Raw genomic sequence first — 27,855 nt, 5'->3', positions numbered from 1 at the left:
AAGTCCCTTATGTAAAATGGCATAGTATTTGTGTCTAGTCTATGCACTTCCTCCCATCTACTTTGTCATCTCTAGATTACTTATAATACCTAATGCCATATAAATGCTATGTAAATAGTTGTTGTACTGTATTTTTAAATTTTTGTTATTTTTTATTATTGTATTGTTATTTTTTATTATTGTTGTTAGTATTCTCAATCTACCATTGGTTGACTCTTCGGATGTGGAGGATGAGTTCTGTTACTCAATTTTAGTAATCCTTAATCCCTTGCCTAACCTGAGGGATCTGTACCAATTTTTCATGCTTCTTTCTGCTCCTAAATTAGGAAAAACCTAAGCAGGGGAAAAAAATCAAACATTGCCTGTTATCCTTTCCTCCCCAGCCAACTAAATGAACTACTTGTAGGGAGAAGGATTTATTTAGCTTTATTCTCTTAGAAGGCTTTGTAAATTTATCCTCCCTTTCCCCAGTTCTGATACAGCTCCCCCATTTTCCCCCACCTGTAAACAGTTGAGAATTTTTGTGACAATAAGCCGTTGGGTATGTGCTGTATTTATCGGATATGTGAAATAGAAGAGTTAAGAACTAGTAAACTAGAAACTATTTTGAAGTTGTAAAACTTTCAGTATTCTGAATGGAGAATGCCAATTACATGTTTTTTACTCCTGAAGAGTAAGTAACTTTGTTTACTTTATATTAATTAGAAAAAATACAGTGGAAAATTTCACTTTAGCAATGAAAATGCTTAACATGTTCAAATTTTTGTTCACTGATATTTTATTGAATGGGTAAACCAATGTTTACACGACATATGATAAATGTTTTGCTTTCTTTGATCAAATTTACATTCAAAGAGCTATTACAAGAAACATTCTATAAAAATTCCAATATATTGTTAAAGTGGATTTTGATTGTTATTTATATCACATGCAGATCTGTTGCTTATCTTTGTCATGTAAATTATAAACGTATTTTCTGGGTATTGCTTGTCTTAAGCATCTGGCTGAATAATTGCCTGTCACAATATTTAAATGCAAGACTAAGTCTTCCTTTACCTGCGCACCCCACCCCCATGTAATGGGAGAATAGAACATAAATGTCATTTGTGTATTTAGTTGATTAAATGTCACTCGTTTGTGATTGTACAACTGCTCTATACAATGTAATGGTCACTGTAGCAAAGTAACAATACATTTTTAGTGGCATTATCAGTGTTGGTAAAATAAACTCACCATCATATTAACTAAAGCTGTGCAAACAGATTTACTTGTCATGTATATGTTCAGATAACTGCATAAAAATGACTTTGTGTTTGGTCACAGTAAGACCTAAAGCGCATTACGGCAGAAAAATGAAATCATTAAAAAAAGAAATAAAGAACCAGAACCAAGTAGCCTTTGGTTTGGGACCCTTAAGAAGTCAAGGAAATTGTTAGTCTTTGAATATATTTTATCATTTCATTTATCCTCAGTATTTCCTGATAAGTTGTGATTTCACTGATGTCTCCTGAGAAATAAAATGTTTTCCCAAGACATCTGTGCTACACTTTAAGTTCTTCCTTAGATGTTTGCATATGGGAGAATTAAGAATTTGGGAAATAATTTTCATAATCTTTAGTCCATCATTTCAAAGATATTTTGACTCCAAATTCCCAGAAGTGTCTTTGAGATGATAAGCTTAGATTATTATTCAGCTTTTCTTTCCTTGTATTTCCTTTCCTTCTTTAGTTGTTGCTCAGTACTATTTCCAAAGAGGTGACCGTGAGAAGAATTTCTGTTTTGGTAGTAATTACCAGAAGCCCTAGTGACTTTTTTTTCTCCAGCCATTGTGATGGTAGGGGAGTGTCTAATTGAATACAGGATGAGTAATCTTGTTAGTATTTAGAGTTCTTTTAAGGGTTTGACTGAATTTTAAAACTTCTAAAAATATAATACTGAAGTTTTCAAATCATTTCTGGTAATACCAATTTTTCATATAATACTTTATAGTTTTAAAAGTATGTTTACTATGTTATCTCATATTATTTTCACATATAGTTCCCTGTAATGGGCAGATTATGTATTATTCTCATTTTAAAGAGCAGGAGCTAGAGCTTAAAGAATTCAGGCAACCTGTTTATAAGTAGCAGAAGCAGTATTAAATAGCAAGACTTTTCTTACGCCAGTCCTCTTTCCATTAGGCTTTAAGTACTTATAAATTTTGGGTTAGCCTCTTTTGAGTGGGTTGGTAGGGAATCTGACATTATTTTGAAAGAACAGAGGAAAGCCTATTTGGAACCCCTTCTTTCAGTCCTTAAAGACAAGTCTTATTCTGTTACATCGCTTAGGGCTGAATTTAAAATGGGGGGAAGGTTCTTAGAGGAGAACAGCTGTGCATGCCTGGGAATTGGGCAGAAAGAAACCATACTTGTATACTTGTGCACTCAGGGATAACTTGGGGTGTTTGGGCTTTATCCTTTTAGGATTATTAAATTATATGTCTCTAAGGATGGTCAATTTACATTTGGCAAGATAGTCCAAATGGGAGGAAATAATGGCAGATCCACTGATGTCATTGGTTCTGTCACCCATGAGAAGGAAAGTTCCTACTCTCTCTGAGGTTCCTTTTGTCATCTCGTAGACAGCTACATAGAAAGTCAGTTCAGTTAATAGGAACCTGTAGATGATTCTTCATATCCACTGATTTTGCCTGTAGTTACATAAATACTTAACATGCCCTGGTTTTCTGTCTGCCCTCCTCATTGAGATTTTGTAAGAATAGGTATATGGTGTTTGTTTCTAGTATGAACCCTTGGCATGTTTTGTTTCTAATATATTAACATCTTGCTAACATAGGATCGACTCAGTCAGCATTGACACCCTTACCTTCACTTTGGAGTTTACTAATTGGAAGACACTTCCGTCAGCTATTGAAAGGATGCTCTCTGCTCGTGCCTCAAATGCTTGGATTCTACAGCAACATATTGGTAAGAAAGAATAACTTTTAAACACATTTCACTTCTTTTCCTTCTCTTGCTTCTCTAGCTGTGTTGTAATTATAAGTGAAAAGATTCATTGGCAAACACAAATTAGACAGAATTTTGCATTTTTTCTTATGTGAGGAAAAGATGGCGTTGTTAGGGAGATGGCTACTAATTCCCTTCAGTAAAAATCATATCTGATTTTATAAGCTTAACTTAAGAAACATACAAAGAAAAGCAGATGCTTACTGATATTTTAATTTTATGATATCCTTTTATTTTTAATAAGGATTATATACACAAAAGTAGGTCCAAAAAATCTGCTTATTCTGTATTTAGTTTCTGGTCAGAAAAATGCTAAACTTAATTTTTCTCTTTGGAATATCTGTGGAGTTATGTTCTCTGTGTAATATTTTATCGTATCTAAAAGGAAATGTAACCATTCTTTACACCTGTCCTTACTGAATGTATACCAGTCTGTTGGTATGGTATAACTATAGAGATAAGCTGAGTGAACGTTCTGCGAATTGGTTGATATTTTAAAAGACTATTCTAGAACAAAATTTCAACTTACCTCACTTAAAAAAAATTTTAAACTAGTTGAAAAAATGAAAGAACACACAGTGGGGGAAGATTTCGCACAAGGAACAAGTTTAAACATAACATATGCAAAGTATCCCTATTTACTTTTTCAGATTTATTTTGCTTTGACTGTATTTTGTTAACCGTGTTATATGTCTTAAGTTAGGAAAATTGTTTCTTCACTGCTATTTTTACATGAAATGTAACTCTTCATAAAACGTTTTGAATAGGTTTTTAACAAGTGAACTTATTCATATGTAGGAATGTGTCTTCTAATTTTTTGGAAAATTACATTTAAGTAAATTTTCTGAATCAAAAACAGACATTCAGGAAAATATGCCTTTGAACTGAGGTGTATTCAAACTGTTAGAGAGGTTTCTGTAAAAGAAAAATAATTCATTTGGAGTCTTTGAGCCTTCTAGTATAGAATTTCTTTAATGATAATGCTGGAAAACTCACTCTGTGTAACTCTCAATGTTGAGAATTGCATCTGCTTTTACTAATTATGTATCTGCAGCAGTAGAGAACAAATATCTATTCAGAACAGATAGACTATGGAACAATGGATTTGAGAACAAAGAATCAAAAGAGGGAGCATATGCCAAATGGGAAAAGTATTGCTACATATCAATTAGTAAGGATATGTGGGAGTTTACCCTGAAGACCTTAACATATGGCAGGTTTGTCCAGATGAAGGTAAAAATTGTGCATGAGTACTACATTACCCTGCAGTAGACTAAATCCATCAAGGGCTTCTTGTTTAATTAAGTACTAGGTAGAGCTTGTGTAGGGTAATAATCATCATCTATTGAGAGATTTTTATTTCAGCTGAAGATTTAAAAAAGCCTTTCTCAGAGGCTTTTTCTGAGCTAATGTAGCTAATGGTTTTCTGGTTTGTTTCTTTAGCCAAGCCCTCTTTTCTTGTTTCCAGTCTCATATATCCAACTATCTTTTGGACATTTCCATTTGCTGTCTCACATCTTGACATATCCAAAATTGAACTTATTATTTTTACTATAAATTCTTCTGTGCTGTCTCTTTTTCCTGGTTCAGGAGGTGAGGTGGTTTGGGAGTGTTATTTACCAAGAGAGCGAGTTAACACTGGAAGCTGTTTGTTATTTTATCCGTAGCATAGGGGTGATTTTTGCCCCCCTATAGACATTTGGTAATGTCTGCAGACATTTTTTTGGTTGTCACAATGGTTAGGGATGCTGTTGCCATCTAAGGGGTAGAGGCCAGGGATCCTGCTAAGCATCCTACAGTGCACAAGGCAGCCTCCTACAATAAAGAATTATCTGGCTACAAATGTCAGTAGCGCCGAGGTTGAGAAATCCGGATCCACAGTGATTCTTGTGTTGTCCTATCATGGAAAGGCTTTTTATCCCTCTCCTTGTTACAAACTACTTGGGGAAAGCTTGTATTCTTCCTCCTACTTATATTGGTCTCTCAGGGTATTCTTTGGTGCTTCCTCTTCTGCAGATAGTAGGCACCATTACAATGCTGGAATTTTAGTAAGACAGAGAAAAACTTAGTTGCCTGGCTTTCAGATGGCATTGTGACTCTTCCTTTCTATAATTCAGGGCTCTCTTGGGGGCACCCTTTTCTCATCAATTTTCAGGATGATAAATTTCTGCATGTTGGTCATCAGGACTCCCTCCTTTACTGGGATTTTGAGCTACAGGATCCCTAGTAAGCGGAAGCATGATCAGGGTTTTAACACTAATGGGCACGAGCCTAGCAGGACAACTGTTTGATTAACCTCTTTACAAGACTGACCTTGCTTTTACCCCTCTTCCTCCAATAACTTATCATGATATTAACAACTGCTGCCTTATCAATATGTTAAAAAATTTTTTTTTGAAAAGATACCTCTTGCACCTCTGCCACTGTTAGTAAACTCTTAGATAATTCCTAGCTTCCTAGCTCCACTCAGTATTCAATTTCTATCCCTTGGGAAAGATTTTTCTTCCATTTTTTATTTAAGCCCTTTTCAAGTCCTATAGATGCCATGTACTTGGTCAAAATTATTCTTTCCTCCCCTTTTTTCTCCCTAAGTAAGTAGCAACTTGCCATGGTAGTTTATAAACAAAAGTAACAACACATTTCTTGCTTCTCATATTTTAATCATTGAGTCAGATTTGTCTTCAAAAAGTTTCTTGCATCCAAAAGGAAATGTATACCAGGTAAAATTTACTGAGTGGTTGCAGTTTCAGTAACCGTCTTTTAATCAAGTGCCTCTTACATACCTCTTGGAAACATCAGGCTAACCACGTAGCAATAGATGTCTTACTCAAAAACTTTGCCAACTCCTGGTCAGGTCTAAGTAATTAAATTATTATGGATAAAAGCACATGGGTTTAGTTCGTCCTGAACCTTGAATGATTAGATATATATAATTATCTCCAGAGTGTTAAATGTATCTGGATCCTACAAAGGGTCCTTTAAAGGACCCCAGGAAACTCTCTTGATCTTTTTATTTCAGTGTTTCCTTGCTTTGTTCTGAAAAGGATTTAAAGCAGTTTATATAATACATATATATTATCACAAAACAGTAAAACAAAAGTAGAAGGAAAAGAAAAATGAAAAAAAAAAAAGTGGGGGATAGATTTAAAAAATGGAGTCAGGGAAAGCGTAGCAATGGGAATTTGATACTTGTCTATGGATAGGCTGTATGTTTGACTCTGAGCTCTGTTGTCACTGACACTAGGTGACAGGGTTCATAAGATCAAATAAACCTGTTCCTCAGAATAGATTTTCTTGGATGCTGTTACAGCTTCCTAGACAATGTCTTGGTAGCTGTGGTTTCTTGGGACTTCTTTTACGTGGACTGTTGTTTTCATACCAAAGTGCAATTCAGTAAAAGCAGTTCTTAAGTAGTCATTACAGTGTAGTTCAGGTACCCCGACTTCTGTTGCTGTGACTTGACGAAGAGCTAGATTTTAGAATATCTGGGAATGGATGGCCTGTGTGCCTTTTGAGCAGTTCTCTCTAAATATTGTATGTCTCAACTCAGTTTTTAATTAAATTAATTAATTAATTAATTTGTGGGGGCAAGGTCTTGCTCTGTTGCCTAGGCTGGAGTGCAGTGGCATGATCGTGGCTCACTGCAGCGTCTACCTCCTGGGTTCAAGCAGTCTTCCCACCTCAGCCTCTTGAGTAGCTGGGATCACAGGCATGTGCCACCACGCCCAGCTAATTTTTGTGTTTTTTATTGAGGCAGGGTTTTGCCATGTTTCCTGGGCTGCTCTTGAACTTCTCCTGGGCTCAAGTGATCCTTCCGCCTCAGCCTCCCAAAGTGCCGGTATTATAGGCATGAGACACTGTGCCTAGCTTCAGCTTAGTTTTTAATAGTAGTACGTAGCAATGAGTTCAAAGTTATACTACCTAAGAAGTATGAGAATGCAGATATTTTGTATTGCAAATTGGAGTGAGAACATATTTTTAAGTAACAGTTGATCTTAAAAGTAGAAGCAAAAGAAAAATGAATAATGAAGGTTGATCTGTGGTAGGGTGAGTACTCCAGGAACATTATGAGGATTCCTAGCTAAATATGGTGGGTTAAGCAAGTATCCAGTTTAAGCAAAAATTTCCCTTGAAACTTTGAGCAATGCCCCTAGTTTTGAGCAATGTTCTTTTCTCACATAGCCTTCAAGATAAATAATCTGTGGTAAGTACACCAAGGTAACTACATACGATAATTTATTTTATGTGATTGTTAGATGCAGAAACAAAGCTTTGGGTTAGGAATAGTTGGTCTGTAATCCTTTCTGGTAACATTCCAGTTGTCTGCTAAAACCATTTCTAGTTTAGGATAATAAAACATTAGTTTTTAAAAGAATATTTGTTTTTCTGTTTTCTTTAGCAAGAACATGTATCTTGCTCAGTTTATAACACATCATTAAGTTACTTGTTAAAAAGATGAGAGTTGGAGCACAACCTTATTTTATGCCAAAGAAAAATTTTAACTTTTCTGCTGACTTCAACCCTATGGTAATGATCTGGTGCAGGTTCTGCATGGACAGCAGACAGAATATAATGGTTGAAGGTTGGAGCTCTAGAATTAAATAGACATGCCTCCACCACTTTCTCTCTTTTTTTTCCTTTGACTACCCAAATTTATTCATTTTAAACTTGACATGATTTATCTTTTTTAACTCTTAATATAGCACTAGAACCTCTTTAAAATTTCATGGAAAGAAAGGATTTATGACATATATTTAAAATTTATTGGCTAAAATTAAAAAAAAAAATTTCGATCAAGTTATTTCAGACCATTGTAATCTGGTTTATATGGTCCTGGAGGAATAATCATGTACCGCAAATCCTTTTTTTTTTTTTTTTTTTTTTTAATTATACTTTAAGTTCTGGGATACATGTGCAGAACATCATGGTTTGTTACATAGGTATACACGTGCCCTGGTGGTTTGCTACACCCCATCAACCCGTCATGTACATAAGGTATTTCTCCTAATGCTGTCCCTCCCCTAGCTCCCCACCTCCCAACAGACCCCGGTGTGTGATTTTCCCCTCCCTGTGTCCATGTGCTCTCATTGTTCAACTACCACTTATGAGAGAGAAAATGCGGTGTTTGGTTTTCTGTTCCTGTGTCAGTTTGTTGAGAGCCTCTATCACTTTCTAGCTACAGAGAAGTTACTTACATCCCTGAACTTTGGTTTCCTCAATTATAAGAAGAGATGGTAATAGTAGCTACCTCATATCATTTTCACAATAGACATTGTCATTGTGGCAGAGACAGACCTCAGTTAACTGAGTTCCATTTCATTTTTATCTTCCCTGGAACAAAGAAAGACTGGATTTTTCAGCTTTGATTGTTACATGATTGAGGCAAGTGGTCAAAGCATAAACCATGGCAGGTAAGCACTCTTTGCTCTCCCTTCTCTTGTTGAAAGCAATTTGAAAGCTCATGTTTGAGATGGTGGTTACACAGGATGGGTGATACCTGGGACACTCAAGTGTCATTTTAGGAGAATTGCCTGACCTACAGAGGATTTTGCATGAGCAAGAAGTAAACCTGTGTTGTATTAAGACACTGGTTTTTAGGGTTTATTTGTTAGCATAGCATAACCTAGCCTATAGCCAAGTTAATTTATAACCAGATCCTATCCCAGAGTCAGTGACCAAGGAAAGAGCAATAAAAACAAAACAAACTGGATTAAGAAAATGTAGCACATATGCACCATGGAATACTATGCAGCCATAAAAAAGGATGAGTTCATGTCCTTTGTAGGGACATGGATGCAGCTGGAAACCATCATTCTCAGCAAACTATCGCAAGAACAGAAAACCAAACATTGCATGTTCTCACTCATAGGTGGGAACTGAACAATGAGAACACTTGGGCACAGGAAGGGGAACATCACACACGGGGCCTGTTGTGGGGTGGGGGGAGGGAGAGGGATAGCATTAGGAGATACATCTAATGTAAATGACAAGTTAATGGGTGCCGCACACCAACATGGCACATGTATACGTATGTAGCAAACCTTAACGTTGTACACATGTACCCTAGAACATAAAGTATTAAAAAAAGAAAAAAAGCGACAAATAGGCCTGTAATGCCACTTTGAGAGGCTGAGGTGGGAGGATTGCTTGAGGCCAGTAGTTCAAGACCAGTTGGGCAACATGGCAAGACCCCATCTCTACAAAGTAAAATAAGAAAATTAGCCAGGCCTGATGGTGAATGACTGTAGTCCCAGCTACTTGGGAGGCCTAGGCAGGAGGATCGCTTGAGCCCAGGAGATTTTGAGGCTACAGTGAGCTGTGTTCATGCCATTGTACTCCAGCCTGGATGACAGAACCTGATCCTGTCTCTTAAATGAAAAAAAAAAAGAGCTACAAATAATGGAGCAGTATACTTGGTAAGAGTATTTATATGAGTGATCTATGGTGCAATAACTCAACTATAGGCCACCTGCTCCTTATTTTAAACATTGATATGCAAAGCCCTAACTTACAGTTTTTAAAGCACATCTTCAATAAACTCAGTTTGGTGGGAAGTGGGGTAATAGTGGGACTTTTAAAATATGTGGGATAAATTGTGCAGTTTGTCTACCATGGGGGCCATGCTCATAGAGTTAATAAAGCTAAATATTTAGTGAGAATCAGAGCCCATTCTTCACAGTAGTTCTTAACTCTAGATTCATTTCCTCTGGATGCTTTTCACCTGGGTGAGGCATTATTACTAAGAACCCAATCAGTAATTTCCTGTTATCTTTGGACACACGACCTTTCATTTGTTGAGTGGGAAACTTTCAACCTTCCAGACACCAGCCATGTTGTGGACCTTCACAAGTTTAGCAGATTCGTGCCTTGGTTAACATTGCCTACATTCTACTTTATTTCTAGATTTAAGAGCCAGACTGATAAATTTGTTTTTTTTTTAGTGAGAAATTTATACTTAAACTTGAAATTTTAACAGGGTTTCAACTGCCCACTTACAGTTTTAACTTCACATAGCCTCTTGTTACTCCAAGTTTTTTGGGTTTTGTTTTTGTGGGGAAATTCTTTTTAAACTAGATACTAATGGGTTGTACTCACATTTACTGGGACATTTTGCTGTTAAAACTATTTTAAAGTTACCATCATGTCCGTTGGTACGTTAAGAAAGGAGAAATTGACCAGGCGCCATGGCTTATGCCTGTAATCCCAGCACTTTGGGAGGCCGAGGCAGGCGGATCACCTGAGGTCGGGAGTTCGAGACCAGCCTGACGAACATGGAGAAACCCCGTCTCTACTGAAAATACAAAATTAGCTGGGTGTGGTGGCGAGCGCCTGTAATCCCAGCTACTTGGTAGGCTGAGGCAGGAGAATCACTTGAATCTGGGAGGCGGAGGTTGTGGTGAGCCGAGATCCTGCCATTGCACTCCATCCTGGGTAACAAGAATGAAACTCTGTCTCTCAAAAAAAAAAAAAGAAGAAAAGGAAAAGAAAAGAAAAAAGGAGAAATTATGGCCTTAGAGTAAACAGAGGTTTTTTTTACATATTCTAAGTTTGAGATCACCAGTATTGGTTTGAAAGCCCATCCCACTTTTTCCACATAACTACTTTATTTATAGACTGTAGGATGTTTACTAGGTTCCTGTCTGAAATAAGTATTATGAAAAAGCTAGTATTAAATATCATCCAGCTTCTTAGGGAACTGAACAAGATTAGAAGGAAAGGTTTCTCGTTGCAGCTGCCTAGATGACATGCTCCGTTGAACATGAAAAAATTAAAGGTGACCAATATATAAAAGGTACAAAACCATGGCTCTGAGGAGAGTGTTGGGGGCAGTGGGTGAAAAATTAAGGGGTTAAGGCAGAGTTCATGGTCCTTGGTTTGCCAATGAGATATACCTTTTAGTTTCTTTATGATTTGTCTTTCTTGGTAGGCCTGAATTACAGAATTTAGAACCTTAAAAATTAAAATAACCATCCAGAGGTAGAACTGACCCAACCACAAGAGCTCTCATTTTACCCAAGTTTCCTCTTGGTTCTCAAGATGATCAAAGGAAGCTATAGAGAGTAGCACTTCAAGAGGCTTCCTCCCTGATACTTCAGAAAGGGAAGGGGAGCAGAATCATGTGATAAATAAGGAGGCTTAAAAAAGGCTGTTGTAAAGATAGCACCAGAACCTCACTTCTGCATCCCTATTGCCTCTTCTATCTGTCATGACCCTTTTTGAGGGAGTTCCCATGTGACAGTCCCTCACAGGATCAGCCCAAGGCACTGGATAAAGCGTCTAAAAACACATTATTTGTATCTACTGGAGATTGTGGAATTTTAGGACCCACTATTTCTTATATAAAGAAGGACTAGATTATGTGAAATGTCAGCCATTGCCCTTTCTCCAGGTTAAATGTGTGATCTGCTCTAGAGTATGTGATTTTGGGGAAAATTCTTTGTAACGTGGTTCATGTTGTTTGGATAGAGATTCATAGTTGGTACAGAATTCATCTTGAGGAAACAAAGAAGTAGTAGATGCAGATCGAGAAAGAGTCAGTTGCCATAATCCTCATCTTTTTATAAGGTGGTCTTTCCATACCACATATATTTCTGTGGACTCGCTTCTTAGTGGCTAAGATAATGGGCCACAAAATTGTAACAGGGAAGGTTAGGACATTAGAATGTGCTAAGTTAGAAATAAAATTGAAACATAAAAAGGCTGTCTTCTATGATGTCATTTTTTATTTTCTCTGGTGGGGGAAAGGTGGACAGGTATTTCCTTAGTTTGGTGATCCTGCTCAGTTGCTTTAATTGTAGATGAGAGAGTTCTTCCATTTTTGAAGAAACACTAGTTACAGTTGATAGGTTACCATATATGGTCAGTTCTACTTTGTAAATATCCTCCAAATCCATTATTATTATTCCATCTCTTCTGCTACTGCCTTTGTTGATTGCAATGATCATTTCTGACTTACTTGACTTGAGTATACTCCTGAGTGCTCAGCCTCTATTATTCTCAAAATCACTGTTAAATAAAACGTGTTTGAATATACCATGCCCCTTAAAAAAGAGAATATAAAAGAACTCATTTCTCTCAGAATAAAGGTCAAACTCTAGCAACGCTCTTCATACTCTAGCCCTTTCCATGCCTCCCCATGCTGTCCCACCATGCTGTCCCACCATGAGTACTGCACGTGAGTACTTGTTTTCCTAAATACTCCACCTTACAAATGTGCCAATGTTTTCTCCAAGATGTTAAGATCCTCTAACATTCCTCCCCTGCTGCTTTTAATGTTATTGATTCTTACTTGTAGTAATTCATCTCTGAATCATCTTCTCCTCATCTTATGTTTCCTGACACTCTTCTAACCATTTCCTCTCTCCGTTACATTTTGGCTACCTTAAGGGTCTCATCAGGTTTCCTAACACCTGGTAGTTACCTGTCATACTGCACTGCACTTGCAGATTTTTGAGAGTGCACCCTTTAAAAACAGAAGAGCGTTTTTCACATTCTCCTCATCTGATCATAAAAATATCTTCTCAGCTTAACTCCATGAGATGTTTCCTGTAAACTGACGAGAAGACAGTGAGACTACCCAGGATAAACTGGCTGAATCCAAAAGGGTTTGAAGATTGGATGGTGGGAGGTCAGCTTCTGTCTTGTTGCTGCTAGTGACAATACGTTTTTAATGAAATGCTCTTTCTCATAATCAGTGAGAACCTTGAGAATCATTATGACTGACTCCTAAAGTTGTTCATCTAAATTGAATTCTGATAATCTCCTTTATTCATGAATTAGGAGTTATTTACTATCAGGAATAGTAAAAGCAATAATAATGAACTTGGTTTGGTATGATTAGGTAGAGTGGCGTAATTGAAGGTGGAAATGTGGTTAGGACAGAAGCTGTAGCTTCTCATAGTCTGTCCATTTGAGAACGTCTAACCACTCAGTCTGTAGTGTTAGTTAGTTCCAAATGTGGACCACTGGCAGAAGTCTTCAGTGAAGAGAGGCTCTCATGGAAGTATTTTTATAGATAGGCATGTACAAATGTAGTTATTTATTAATTCCTTAATGAGTGGATTCCTTAATTACGTATCAGCTGTGTATCAGACACTGATTTAAAACCTGTGAATGATATAGCTAAAGCATCTACATTAAAAAAGTAGAAGAACTCCAAGTAACCTAATGATGCATCTGAAAGAACTAGAAAAGCCAGACCAAACCAAACCCAAAATTACTAGAAGAAAAGAAAAAATAAAGATCAGAACAGAAATAAATGAAAGTGAAGCAAAGAAAACAGTACTGAAGTTCAATGAAACAAATAGTTGGTTTCTTGAAAAGATAAACAAAACTAACAAACATTTAGCCAGACTAAGAAAAAAAGAGAGAAGATCCAAATAAAATCAGAGAAGAAAAAGAAGACATTATAACCGATATCATAGAATTTCAAAGGATCATTGGAAGCTACTATGCCAGGAAATGGGAAAACCTGGAAGAAATGGATAAATTCCTAGACACATACAATCTTCCAAGATTGAACAGTGAAGAAATTCAGAACCTGAACAGACCAATAACAAGTAATAACATTGAAGCTGTAGTAAAAGTTTCCCAGCAAAAAAAAAAAAAGTTCAGGACCTGATGGCTTGGCTGCTGAATTTTACCAAATATTTAAAGAAGAACGAATACCAATCCTCCTGAAACTATTCTGAAAAATAGAGGAGGAAATACTTCCAAATGCACTCTGTGAGGCCAGTATTACCCTGATACCCAAACCAGACAAACACACATCAGTAAAAAGAGAAAACTACAGGCCAGTATCCGTGATGAATATTGATGCTCAGCAAAATACTAGCAAACCGAATTCAACAACACATTTAAAAGACCATTCATCATGACCAAGTGGAATCTATCCCAGGGATGCAAGGATGGTTCAACATAGGCAGATCAATCAGTGTGATAAACTGTATCAACAAAGTGAAGGACAAAACCCATATGATCATTTCAATTGATGCTGAAAAAATATCAGATAAAATTCAACATCTCTTCATGACAAAAACTCAAAAAACCAGCTATGCCTCAACTCAGTAAACACCATGTATGACAGACCCACAGCTCATATCATAGTGAAAGGGGGAAATACTTGAAGCTTTTCCTCTAAGATCTAGAACATGACAAGGATGCCCACTTTCACCACTATTACTCAACACAGTACTACTGGAAGTCCTAGTTAGAGCAGTCAGACAAGGGAAAGAAATAAAGGGCATCCAAGTTGGAATGGAAGAAGTCAAAATGTCCTTGTTTGGAGATGATATGATTTTATATTTGGAAAAACCTAAAGACTCCACCAAAAACCTGTTAGAACTGATAAACAGATTCAATAAATTTTCAGGATACAAAATCAACATACAAAAATTGGTAGCATTTCTATATGCCAACGGTGAACAGGCCAGGTGTGGTGGCTCACACCTGTAATCCTAGCACTTCGGGCAAATCACCTGAGGTCAGGAGTTCGAGACCAGCCTGGCTAACATGGTGAAACCCCATCTGTACTAAAAATGCAAAAATTAGCTGGGCGTGGTGGTGGATGCCTGTAATCCCAGCTACTCAGGAGGTTGAGGCAGGAGAATCGCTTGAACCCGGGAGGTGGAGGTTGCAGTGAGCTGAGATCACACCATTGCACTCCAGCCTGGTCGACAGACCAAGACTCCATCTCAAAACAAAAACAAAAACAAAAAGTGAACAATCTGAAAAAGTCCCATTTACAATAGCAATAAATAAAATAAAATACCTAGGAATTAGTGTGACCAAAGAAGTGAGAGATTTCTACAATGAAAGCTGTAAAACACTGATGAAAGAAATTAAAGAGGACACACCAAAAGAGGAAATATATTCCATGTTTGTTGATTGAAAGAATGAATATTGTTAAAATGGCCATACTATTTTAAAGCAATCTACAGATTCAATGCAATTCCTATCAAAATACCAATGACATTCTTCACAGAAATAGAAAAAGCAATCCTAAAATGTATATGGACCCACAAAAGACTCATAATAGCCAAAGCTATCCTGAGCAAAAAGAACAAAACTGGAGGAATCAGATTACCTGACTTCAAATTGTACTACAAAGCTATAGTAGCTAAAACAGCCTGGTACTGGCATAAAAACAGACACATAGACCAATGAAACAGAATAGAGAACACAGAAACAAATACAGATAGCTACAGTGAACTCATTTTCAACAAAGGTGCCAAGAACATACATTGGGGAAGGGACAGTCTCTTTATTAAATGGTGCTGGGAAAACTGGATATCCATATGCAGAAGAATAAAACTAGACCCCTGTCTCTGGAAATATGCAAACATCAAATAAAAATCCATTAAAGACTTTAAGACCTCAGACTACTAAAAGAAAACATTGGGGAAACTCTCCAGTACATTGAACTGGGCAAAAGTTTCTTGAGCAGTACCCTAAAAGCACAGACAACCAAAACAAAAATGGACATATGGGATCACATCAAGTTTAAAACTTTCTGATGCACAGCAAAGGAAACAGTCAACAAAGAAAAGAGACAGCCCACAGAAGGGGAGAAAGTATTTGGAATTTCCTCAAAAAACTAAAAATAGACCTACCATATGATCCAGCAGTCACACTGCTGGGTATATACCCAAAAGAGAGGAAATCAGTGTATTGAGGAGATAATCTGCACTCATGTTTATTGCAGCACTATTCACAATAGCCAAGATTTGGAAGCAACTTGTGTCCATTAAAAGATCAATGGATAAGGAAACTGTGGTACATATACACAACAGAGTACTAGTCAACCATAAAAAAGAATGAGAGCCTGTCATTTGCAACAACGTGGATAGAACTGGAGGTCATTATATTAAGTAAAATAAGCCAGGCACAGAAAGACAAATTTTGCATGTTCTCACTTATTTGTGGAGCTAAAAATTAAAGCAGTTGAATTCATGGAGATACAGAGTAGAAGGCTTGAGAAGGATAGTGGGGATGGAGGGTGAGAGGTGGGGATGGTTAATGGATACAAAAATATAGTTAGATAGAATGAATAAGATCTATTTGATATCACAATAGGGTGTCTAAGGTCAGCAATAATTTATTATACAGTCTACAACAAGTAAAAGAGTGTAATTGGATTGTTTGTAACGCAAAGAAGGATAAGTGCTTGAGGCAATGAATACCCCATTTACCCTGATATTATTATGCATTGCATGCCTGTATCAAAATATCTCGTGTACCCCATAAATATATACACCTATGTACCCACAAAATTTTTTAAAAAAGTTTTAAAAATAAAAATAAATTCTGTTTTAAAAAGAAGACACACATCCAGCCAACAGTCATATGAAAAAAAGTTCAACATCACTGATCATTAGAGGAATCCAAATCAAAACCACAATGAGATACCATCTCATAGCAGTCAGAATGGTTATTACTAAAAACTAAAAAATAATACATGCTAGTGAGATTGCGGAGAAAAAGAAACGCTTATACACTGTTAGTGGAAGTGTAAATTACTTCATCCGTTGGGAAGACAGTGTGGCATTTCCTCAAAGACCTAAAAACAGACATACTGTTCGATCCAGCAGTCCCATAACTGGGTATATAGCCATAGGAATAGAAATCATTCTGTCATAAAGACACGTGTACATGTATGTTCCTTGCAGCACTATTTGCAGTAACGAAGACATGGAATCATCCTAAATGCCCATCAGTGGTAGTCTGCATAAAGAAAATGTGGTACATACACATCCTGGGGTACAATGCAGCCATAAAAAAGAATGAGCTCATGTCCTTTGCAGGAACATAGGTGGAGCTGGGGGCCATTATCCTTAGCAAACTAATGCAGGAACAGAAAACCATATACTACATGTTCCCACTTCTAAGTGGGAGCAGAATGATGAGAACCTAGGGATACATAGAAGGGAACAACAGATACTGTGGCCTATCTGTGGGTGGAAGGAAGGACAGGACCAGGAAAAAGTAACTAGTGAGTACTAGGCTTAACACCTGGGTGACAAAATAACCTGTACAACAAGCCCCCATGAAACAAGTTTACTTACATCACAAACTTGCACATGTACCCCTGAACTTAAAAGTTAAATTAAAAAAGAAAAAAATTATGTGAATGAAAAAATAAAGTCAACATAGCTCTTTGATTAGTACAGTAGCTAAAAGGGAAGGATTCAGGGTTGTGGCAGAGTTTTCTTTTTGAGATGGGAGGAGTTTGATCATGTTTTATAGATCAAGAGGGTCTCAGTTTATAAAATGACATCAAAGATTCAGAGATAAAGGGATAATTTGTGTAGTGAGATTTCATATAGGCCGGATGGAGATGGGATTAAGTAGACCCATTTCTTTGAGATAGAGAAGAAAGATGCGGATGGGGTGGACATAGATAAATTTATAGTTTGTGGATTGGAAGCTTAGGAAAAAAAGCCCGTAAGACCAGTTTTTACCCTGAAGTAGGGAGTAAAGTCTTGCTAAGGAGGAGATTGAAGTGAGAGTTGGGTAGGGAACTTGGTGTTTTGGAATGTTTGCTGTGGGAAGCCAATTGAGAACCATTGAAAGATTTGCAGAGCAAAACCCTACAGGTCTGGTAGAGGCTGGAAGTAGAACTAGTTCATGTAGTTGTATTTTCCAGTATTGCTTAGTTTTCTTTGTATTGGAGTGCAGAAGGAAAATGGTTAGATTGATCCTGGGTGTTGTCAGAACAGGGGCAAAGGAATTGAGGATAAAATAATTGCAGTGATGGGCCCATGGAATCCAGTCTAGATAGGAAAAGAAATGAGAAAGGATGGGACCTGAAGGATGAGGTAAGGGAGGAGTTGGGACCTGAGGTCTCCATGATGTTAAAGATCGGTTATGGCAGTAAGGGAGAGCAACCTCTGGAAGAATAGAAACTGGTTTCTGTTGGAGTTTAAAGACAGAAGCATGGATCTGAAGTGGTGCACAAAAACCATAAGAATGCTAACATTGCCCCCCAGACCTTGCAGCAGGTATAGCAAGGCGTGGAAAATTTTCAGAATTGGCCAAGGAAGTAATTTCCTTGCAAGAATCAGGCTTTTGTGAGGAGAAGAGGTGAAGGCAGAATGTTCTGTACAGTGTTCATGGTAGAATGGGGATTCCCGAGGACTTATCTCTCTCCCCACCCCCACTTAGCATACATGGCCCAGTGCCTTGTACCTACATATCTGAAGGGGTTACATCAGGGTTTCCCAAAGTCAGGTGCATGGGGTTGACTGTGCCACCACATTTGTGGTGTGCTGTAGTGAATTTTTGTTCATGTGTGATTGCTTAGTGCACCTATAATGATATTATGTAGTTTTAATTTAACTACTTCTCACAAATTGATCAAGTGACTTAAAAGGATTTCTGTAAGGAAATAGTGTTAGCACAAGTGAACCAACGTAATCACTGTAGAGCTGCATCCTCTTGTTCTTTACCAGGCATGTTATGTGATAAAAATGATGACCACCTGGGTACCGGGTTGAAGGCGGGTTGGTGGTGGGGGAAATGAAAAGATGTAGGTCAAACGGTATAAAGCCGCAGTTATGTAGGATGAGGAAGTTCTAGAGATCATGAGGACTGTAGTTAAAAATACTGTGTTATGTACTGGTAATTTACCAAGATAGTAAGTTTTAGGCACTCTCACCACACACAAACACATGCGCGTGCGCACGCACACACACACGCACCAGCAAGGTAACTATATGAACTATATAAGATGATGGGTATATTAATATTTGTTTGACTATAGTAATTACTTCATTATGGTAGGTATATCAACATAAGCATACAAAACATCACATTGTTCACTTTAAATATGTACAATAAAATAACAAAAATTTTAAAAAGCTAAAAAGAGCTAAAATAGAAATGACTACCTACCACCTAATTGCACCTGACAAGAAGTTTAAAATTATCAAGAAAGTATTTGAAATATAGTCTCACCTTTACTTTAACAGTGAGCCTTGTCCTTAACATGTAGTGTGCCTTGAGATAATTAGCTAATGAAAGAACCATACTCAGCAAGACACTGTAATATACGCATTCGGAACATGAGGAGAAGCACTGTGATTTTTTTTTTCTCAATGTTTAAGTCTTAGGATACCCGGTCCATTATTTTTTTACAAAATTTACTAACCATAATGATAAAGGCTTAGAGCTCTTTTTGAGTTTTCTTATTCAATAGCAAAAGACAAAAAGTCACAGACCACTGGGGAAACACATGTCCTTCCTGCCACAGTAAAACTGGCTGAAATAATATGAGGACAAAACAAAATGCATTCCTTATTAGCAAATGTTGTTAAAGGAGCATAGAAAACATTACTAAAGCATTAAAGAAGAGTTATTTTAGAAAAACCCTGCAGATAGAAAGTTTGGTATACTAAGTTGGAAGGAGATTTGTGGTATTTATAACATGTTACAACTTAGGGTATTAAGATTCTGTTTCAGTGAGAGAATAGACAATTTTTTAAGAGCCACTAAAGGAAAAATGCACCAGAGAAGAGATACAGTGAGGTGTTAACAACGGGGATACAGTCTGAGAAGTGCTTTGTTAGGTAGTTTTGTCATTGTGCAAGTATCATAAAGTATTCTTATGTAAACTAGATGGCAGAGCCTGCTACACACCTGAGGCTACATAGTATAGCCTATTGCTCCTAGGCTACAAACTTGTACAGCGTATTACTGTGCTGAACACTATAGCCAATTGTAACACATTGGTAAGTATTTGTGTTTCTAAACATAGGAAAAATACAGTAAAAATACAGCATAGGTGGGGCGTGGTGGCTCACGCCTGTAATCCCAGCACTTTGGGAGGCCGAGATGGGCGGATCACCTGAGGTCTGGAGTTCGAGACCAGCCTGGCCAACATGGTGAAATCCTGTCTCTACCAAAAATACAAAAATTAACTGGGCGTGGTGGCGGGCGCCTGTAATCCCAGCAACTTGGGAGGCTGAGGCAGGAGAATCACTTGAACCCGGGAGGCGAAGTTGCAGTGAGCTGAGATCATGCCACTGCACTCCAGCCTGGCGACAGAGTGAGACTGTCTCAAAGCAAAGCAAAACAAACACACAAAACAGCATAAAAGATTTAAAAAAAATGGTAGATCTGTTTAGGGCACTTACTATGAATGGGACTTGCAGGACTGGAAATTTCTCTGGGTGATATCAGTGAGTGAGTGGAGAGTGAATGTGAAGGCCTCAGACATTACTGTATGCTACTATATACTTTAACACCATATACTTAGGCCACACTAAATTTGTAAAAAAATTAATTGATGTTATGACACCTGTGACATCACTAGATAATAGGAATTTTTCAGCTCCATTATAATCTTGTGGGGCCACCATCGTATATGTGGTCCATTGTTTACTAAAACATCCTTACGCAGCGCATGGCTGTATTGGCAACAGTAATGGCTTATTTAACAGAAAGATGTGTTTTGGAAAAGCTGTGTAAGAATGACCATTGATGGAGTAGTGGCTGCTTTTCTCCAAATGTAAGGTAATGGAGATAACAGGAAATGAGTTTACTGCATCATTCATAGGCTAGTACAGGAAAAGAGATGAATCCAGAATTGCACGAAGTAGTGTCGTTGTGGATAGTTTTTAAAAACATGACCTTTAAAATATATTAGGGTCTTTGCAGTACTTTATAATGAGGTGGGAGTCACCATAATTATTGTTTATACATCCAAAGTTTAGCTCATTATCTGTGATACAAAATATAAAAGAACCCTTAAATTCAAAGATAAATTATGTGCTTTTCTTTTACAAAAATACAGCTTTTCCTTTCTTGGCAATAAATAACTGTCAGTACTTTGCAACCTATCACGTATTTTGTAAAAATTCTGTTGATTTAGGGAAGAGATGGCATTTTAACTGAGTGAGAAGGTAACTGCCTTCTGAAAGGAACTCCCCTCCATGCCCCCCAACACAAGTTAAAGCCAAGCCCTGAAAGAAACTTTTACTATGTGGAGATGATTTTGAAAATGGGTACTAGGAAATACTTTTATTGTTATGTGATTTTCTTGCGAAAAGTAGTATATATCACCTGGAAAAACTCTTACATTGACATACAACACTTGGAAATAGTTCCCCTCTGTTTTGAATTGCATTTAGTAAAAATGCAAAACTTTCTAATTAGCTTATAAGCTGATTGATATCAGGAAAAAATAGAAATTTACCAGATTAATTTTGACAATAACTTTTTCATAATTGCTAGATAGGCTAGAATAGAATCCTGGTTTAGTTCAGCTAAGCCATAATGTACTTCTCCCATTTAGACATTTTTTCAGCTACATCCATGTGTCAGAATAAACTGGGCTTAGAACCAACTTTTGGAATTGCTAGATCACTAAGAATTAAATTAATAAAGCCTAGTCAATCACCATGTTCTTATTAAAATATTAATATTTAATGGAGTCTTATACCTTTAGTTAAAAATGAAATTATTTAAAATATTTCATATTGGCTTATTTTAATTTTATTTTATAGTACAAATAATATTTGGTTAGTAGTATACATATAATTTATATGTAAAACATATACATTGGGTTCTGTGCTCAGAGACTTTGCTAATTTAGTGTGTAATCAAAACACTTGGAGATCAGTAGATTCTGTGGTGCCTAGGATTTGTGTGGTATTTCACTTTATAAAATGCTTTTGCAAATGTGTTCCAACTTGAACCTCCTCAACAGCCTTTTGATGCAGGGAAGTGTCATTATGCCCATTTTGTAGATGAGGCATTATTCTCATTTTGTGGAGGGGGAACTGAAAGTTTGAATATTTAGATGACTTGCCCAAGGTCACACAGCTAGTTAGTAGTCAGCGCCAGCACAGGTGTTACTACTAGATGGTGCTTTTCCATTGAATCCATTCATTGCCTCCATACTGGCCATTCGTCTATACTGGTCATTCCTGTTGTTTTGACTTCATGTCCTAATCTACTACTTATTTTTCAGAGTCCTCAAGTAGTCGTTTTTTGTGTGTTTTCTCTAGCGGTTTTAGTTATAGTCAGTGAGAGAGAGAGACAACACAAGTAAATTAAGAAAAATTGGGAACAAAAGGATGGAAGCCAACCAGAAAGACAATATATTAATGATGAAAATAAAAATGGTAGTAGATGACTCAGAAGTCAGATAAATACATTTGATGTGCAAAACATTTCAAAGAAACCAGAGAAATGTAGTTCAGGCAGATAGGTCATTTGAACATCGGCCTGAGGGCAGACTAGAGATGAATGTAAAAATACAGTGGGTGTGTATGATATAGATATAGTTTTGTGCTATAGTAAAGTTGGCATTTATGAGCATAATGAATTAAGAATTGTGATATTTAATTTGATCATTGTGTCTGCTTTTGATTTTAACAAAACTTTATATAACAACATGTAGTCTTCTATCTTGATTGTTCTGCCAGTACATATAACAAAATGAACAAAATAGAGGAATTCTGTATAGGAATTAAAAGTTAAATGTTACTTGTCTGCTAATAGATCTATAGATAAACTAAGTTTAACATACTGAATAAAAATGATTGGGTCAGAAAAGTGACTTAAAAGTGTAGCATGGTTTCAGACATCATTTTCTAGGTTACAGTCACTGCCATAATCCAAGAACATGGAGTTTTATTCAACAAACTAAAATATAGTTTTAATAGGTTTTCATGAAAGTAAGTTTTACATACCGTTTCTGTGGCCTTTTTGTATTATAAATTCAAGGCATGACTTGATCTTCTAGCCTGCAGTGGCAACATGTCTGGAAATACTATGCGTCACTAAAACTTTCAAAGGGATTTTGTACGCTTTGAAATATTGCATATATGGTTATAAAATTCTCTTAGTATTTACTGGCATATTAAACTAAAATGGCACTGACAGGCATATTATTGTCTGTGTTAACAATCTACATATGAAAGACTCCCTCAGTTCAGCTGAACATAGTTCTTACCTCTGATTTTTCATTAGGCCAGTGATCTGTTGTGCTCTTAGAAGGAAAACCAAAATGGTGCAATTGAAAGTTGAACCAATACCTGAAGTAGCTATACTTTTCCTTTTTTATTGTTAAATGGAAAGATATTCTGAAATTTATGATAGTTTCAGTGGTTTAGAAGATGTTGGAGAATTATATTGAGCTTGTCACAGTTTAAAGAACCCTGGACTGGGAGTCAAATCATTTAGATCTAGTTAACAACAGCTATGTTGTGATGTGCAACATCTCAGTGGGCAAGTCACTTAAGTTTCTCCTAACAAACGCCGAACTGGTCTAGTGTGGCTTGATCACTCATGGTTAAGCTTCTACACACATAATTAGCATAAACAAATGATTTATTAAGCTTTAAAGATAGACCCCCAGTGATGTACTCATGTAACCTAGACAAGCTGGTCAGTGCTACATGAAGTATTAGGGCATGTGGAGGAACTCTTCCCAGTCAGCCTATAGAATTTTAAGCCAGTGTAGTCTGTCCACTCTGAGAAGCTGGAGCATCATTAAGGATCCCTTATCTCCAAGTGAGCAGCTCTCCTCCGGGTTGCACAGCCGTCCTTTATCTTTCTTCTGGGTGTGTAGTAAGTATTCATGTTCCTAAGAATGTGCAGAATGAAGAGATTCAATTTGACAGATGCCTATTAAACTCTAACTGAATGTAAGTGGAAATTCTCTTCACCAACTTCACTTTAAAAACACACACTGGATTAACCAGTCTTGTCATGTTCTCTTTCATTTCCATCTGACTCTGTCTATTGGCATGCTCTGTGTTTGCAGCTGGCCAGCTACACTCTAGAATGCCAGTGTTCCTACCAGCAGAGGTGTGTGCTTACCAAACAGCAGTTATGTTTATTTCTGAAACTTTTTATTATATTGTGCATATTATTGCATGCTGAGACCAGCATGGTCAGGGAGACCCTAACCCGACGGCGCTAGAGGAATTAAAGACACACACACAGAAATACAGAGGTGTGAAGTGGGAAATCAGGGGTGTCATAGCCTTCAGAGCTGAGAGCCTTGAACAGAGATTTACTCACGTATTTATTAACAGCAAACCAGTCATTAGCATTGTTTCTGTAGATACTCAATTAACTAAAAGTATCCCTTATGGGAAACAAAGGGATGGGCTGGATTAAAGGAATAGGTTGGGCTAGTTATCTGCAGGAGGAGCATGTCCTTAAGGCACAGATCGCTCATGCTATATTTTGTGGCTTAAGAACACCTTTAAGTGGTTTTCCGCCCTGGGCAGGCCAGGTGTTCCTTGCCCTCATCTCTGTAAATCCACAACCTTCCAGCTTGGGCGTTAGGACCATGATGAACATGTCACAGTGCTGCAGAGATTTTGTTTATGGCCAGTTTTGGGGCCAGTTTGTGGACAGATTTTGGGGAGCCTGCTCCCAACAATTGTAGTTGAATAATTCCAGATTGCACAAGCTAATGAATTGTGAGTGTGAAAAGAGAATGATTGTTTCTGTTAAGGCAAAGTAGAATCCTTTAAAAAGACTTGATAAAGATAAGCACAGAACAGAAATAGATATTGAATTAGATGTGGCTACAACAACTGAGAGCAGAAATGCCTGTGAAAATATGGAAGGATTATGCACTCACCTTGTTTCATACATGCATTTAAATCCATGCTGTAACTTAAAGAAAGTGAAACTGTGTCCTTATTTATATAGTGGTGAGTAAAAAATACATAAATAAACTGCAAGCCTAAGATGTTACATTCTAGATGTGGTTCATGTATCCATTTTAAATTAGAATGTTTAAAGTATGTATGGTGTTTTGGTCACCTGCTTTAAGGTGAGTTTCTATGAACTGACCAATTATTGTTCATGATCCTCCTAAGAAGGCTTCCTTATACTTGATAGTTGAACATAGTCAATCTACTTAAACCTTGGGAAAACTGTGGTGTTTGCAGCTTGGGCGTGCTTTCCGTATGTATTCCTGCTACTTCGTCCAGTGGCCCCTTTACCTGTGTATTCCCATCTTTCATGTGAGAACCATCATTTCTCCTTTAAGTTATAGAAAAGGGTCAAATTTAAGTAAGATATGGATATGAAAAATGTTGGACTGTTGGAAATAAATGTGCTATATACTATAGATACTGTAATCTTATTATTTATAATAGGGAATCTGTGACTCATGGTTTAAGAAAATGCCCAGCTTAGACTCAGGTTTTATGTACAAAATTGATAACTTTTGCTTTCTTATTTGGCATTTTAAAACACCAGTTTGAGTGATTTCTTTAATTCTGAATAAACTAAACCTAGTAAACCAAAATGATGATAAGTTAACTTCTGTGGCTTGGAAGATATTGAAGATGTTAGAGAATTAATTTGTCTCAAGCCCTTTGTGGTATTAGAGTTTAAAGAACCCTAGACCTGGAATCAGACTAGCTGGTCTGGTATCAGCTGTGCTCTTGATAGTACTTGTCTTTGATGCTCTGATCCCGGTCTGTTAATCATTGTTACATTTCACAGGGATTTATAAAAGATTTCTTGAACTAACAAAAGGCTTTAGGTCCGATTCACATAAAAGCAGACATTAACTTCTTTATTTAACACTTTTCATCTTGGAAAATGAAACTGCTATCATATGATTTTTTTTTTTTTTTTTTTTTTTTTTTTTTTTTTGAGACGCAGTTTTGCTCTCGTTGCCCAGGCTGGAATGCAATGGTGTGATCTCGGCTCACTGCAGCCTCCACCTTCCAGGTTCAAGTGATTTTTTTGCCTCAGCCTCCCTAGTAGTTGCTATTACAGGCATGTGCCACCACGCCGAGCTAATTTTGTATTTTTAGTAGAGACGGTGTTTCACCATGTTGGTCAGGCTGGTTTTGAACTCCTGACGTCGGGTGATCTGCCCGCCTCAGCCTCCCATAATACTGGGATTACAGGCGTGAGCCATCACGCCTGGCCTACCCAAAGTATTAGGATTACAGGCGTAAGCCAACTTGCCTGGCCTATCATACAGTTCTTAATTATGTGCACGTGGATTGTCCTTTAATTGGTAATTAGCTTTTGGCTGCAGTGCCTTGCAGATACACACACACACACACACACACACACACACACGCTTTGGGTTCAGATAGATCTGAGTTTGAATCCTAGCTCTGCTTCTTACTAGCTCTGTGACTTTGGAAAGTTGTTTTTTTAAATCTCTACAATAGCCTGATAATATATACCTCATGAAGTTAATGAAGATAAAAAGAGAGTTTGAGTGAAGTACTTGGGCTTATTGCGTAGAAGGCACTCAGTAAATACTCCCTTTCTCTCAGAGCCAATTAAAAATTTTCATTCTGTGTTATGGATAAAAAGGAAAACTTGCAAGCTGTACATCTATTCACTTGATGTGATAGGTCTGGAAACCATTTGTAATGAAATAGATTAAGAGAAAGGTAGCATTTGCTACTGTGAGCTTCTACCATTTCTAAAGTTGGTTCATCCATTTCTTAAGTACAGTTATTGACAGATCTTTAGAATTTGAGCATTTAGTGTTTGCGGCCCTGGATACTGACTTTGAATGTGTGGCCAACAACTGAAGGGAGAGGAGCCAGTTGAAGGCTGTAGAAAAGAATAAATAAGGTTTATTGTGGTCATACTGACTCCAAGTAGTCTTCTTTCAAAGTAATTCTAAGCAATATATCACTTTTATTACTAAGAGTTGGGAAAAAGAAAAAAAATGAATTTCCCTTAATGTACTATTACATCTTTCTGTTTAAAAAAAGTTTCACCTTGCTTTTTTTGTTTCTGCAGCCACTATTCCATCCTTGACCCATCTTTGTCGTTTGGAAATTCGGTCCAGTCTAAAATCAGAACGTCTACGGTCTGACAGTTATATTAGTGAGTTGCCGCTTCCCAGAAGCCTACATAATTATTTGCTCTATGAAGATGTTTTGAGGATGTATGAGGTTCCGGAACTGGCAGCTATTCAAGATGGATAAATCTGTGAAACTACTTATCACAGCTCATTTTTTCCTCTGAAAAACCATCGAGACAAAAGAGCCATGGAGTACAAGTTTTTATGATTTTATAGTCAAAAGATGATTATTGTTTGTGAGATAGGTTAGGTTTTGGGGGGCTAGTAGTTTAATGTGAATGTTTATGTTTACAACTAGCCTTCCCAGTAAAAAAAAAAAAAAAAAAAAAAAGAAAAGTAAACCTCACTTATATTACTTTATTGCAGCTTCATCACCAGTACATTATATGTTGTAATATTTATTTACCTGACCATTTTCCGCTTTATTTTGCTAATAAACTGTGATGTTGCTTCTAGTGCTAAACATGGCATATTTCCACCTATGATTCATGTTTACCTGGTGCTAGGAGCTCAGAATGGAATGCATAAAGCTTCACTGGAAGTGTATACAACTGTGGTGTAGAATCTGTTGTTGTTATTATTTTACTTAGACTTGAAGATGTCTTATGTTTATTAAAGAACACGTTTTCCTATTTTATCACAGTTCATCTCCTAATTAAATCGCTTTTTTTTTTTTTTTTTTTTTTTTTTTTGAGATGGAGTCTTGCTTTGTCACCCAGACTGGAATGCAGTGGCACAATCTCAGCTCACTGCAACCTCTGCCCCAGGGTAATTCAGTCACTTTTATGAAGAATTGATACTCATTGCCTTTTCACATGTAAACTCACAGGAAAAAATTATTTTAAAAGAATATAGAAAATCAACCATATTGCTGGGTTTTCCCTTCCAGTTTCTTTTTATTGCTTGACAAAAACAAAAAGCAACAACAACCAACCCACCCAATTCTAATCTGCAAAGGCAAGAACAGCCCTAAACTCAAAGACGTGCTCAGTTGGGAAAAAAAAATGGTTTCAGTTTTGAGATAAACAAGCATGTTAG

General features: G+C 37.0%; 1 protein-coding gene across 9 annotated transcripts in view; it reads left to right on the top strand.

The window, feature by feature from the left end:
• Positions 1–27,454, top strand: part of ASB3 (ankyrin repeat and SOCS box containing 3) — a 122,342-nt gene extending 94,888 nt beyond the window's left edge. For all 9 annotated transcript variants that reach the window (XM_073022973.1, XM_073022970.1, XM_073022971.1 and 6 more), the window contains 2 exons: positions 2,836–2,966; positions 26,754–27,454. In XM_073022973.1, coding sequence (XP_072879074.1) covers positions 2,836–2,966; positions 26,754–26,941 — 319 coding nt within the window. In that variant the 3' untranslated portion in view covers positions 26,942–27,454. The remainder of the gene's footprint in view (positions 1–2,835; positions 2,967–26,753) is intronic.
• The last annotated feature ends 401 nt before the right edge of the window (positions 27,455–27,855 follow it).

The sequence above is a fragment of the Chlorocebus sabaeus genome, chromosome 14, assembly GCF_047675955.1.
Source record: "Chlorocebus sabaeus isolate Y175 chromosome 14, mChlSab1.0.hap1, whole genome shotgun sequence".
Classification (NCBI taxonomy): domain Eukaryota; kingdom Metazoa; phylum Chordata; class Mammalia; order Primates; family Cercopithecidae; genus Chlorocebus; species Chlorocebus sabaeus.
This window is presented reverse-complemented; position numbering and strand designations above follow the sequence as displayed.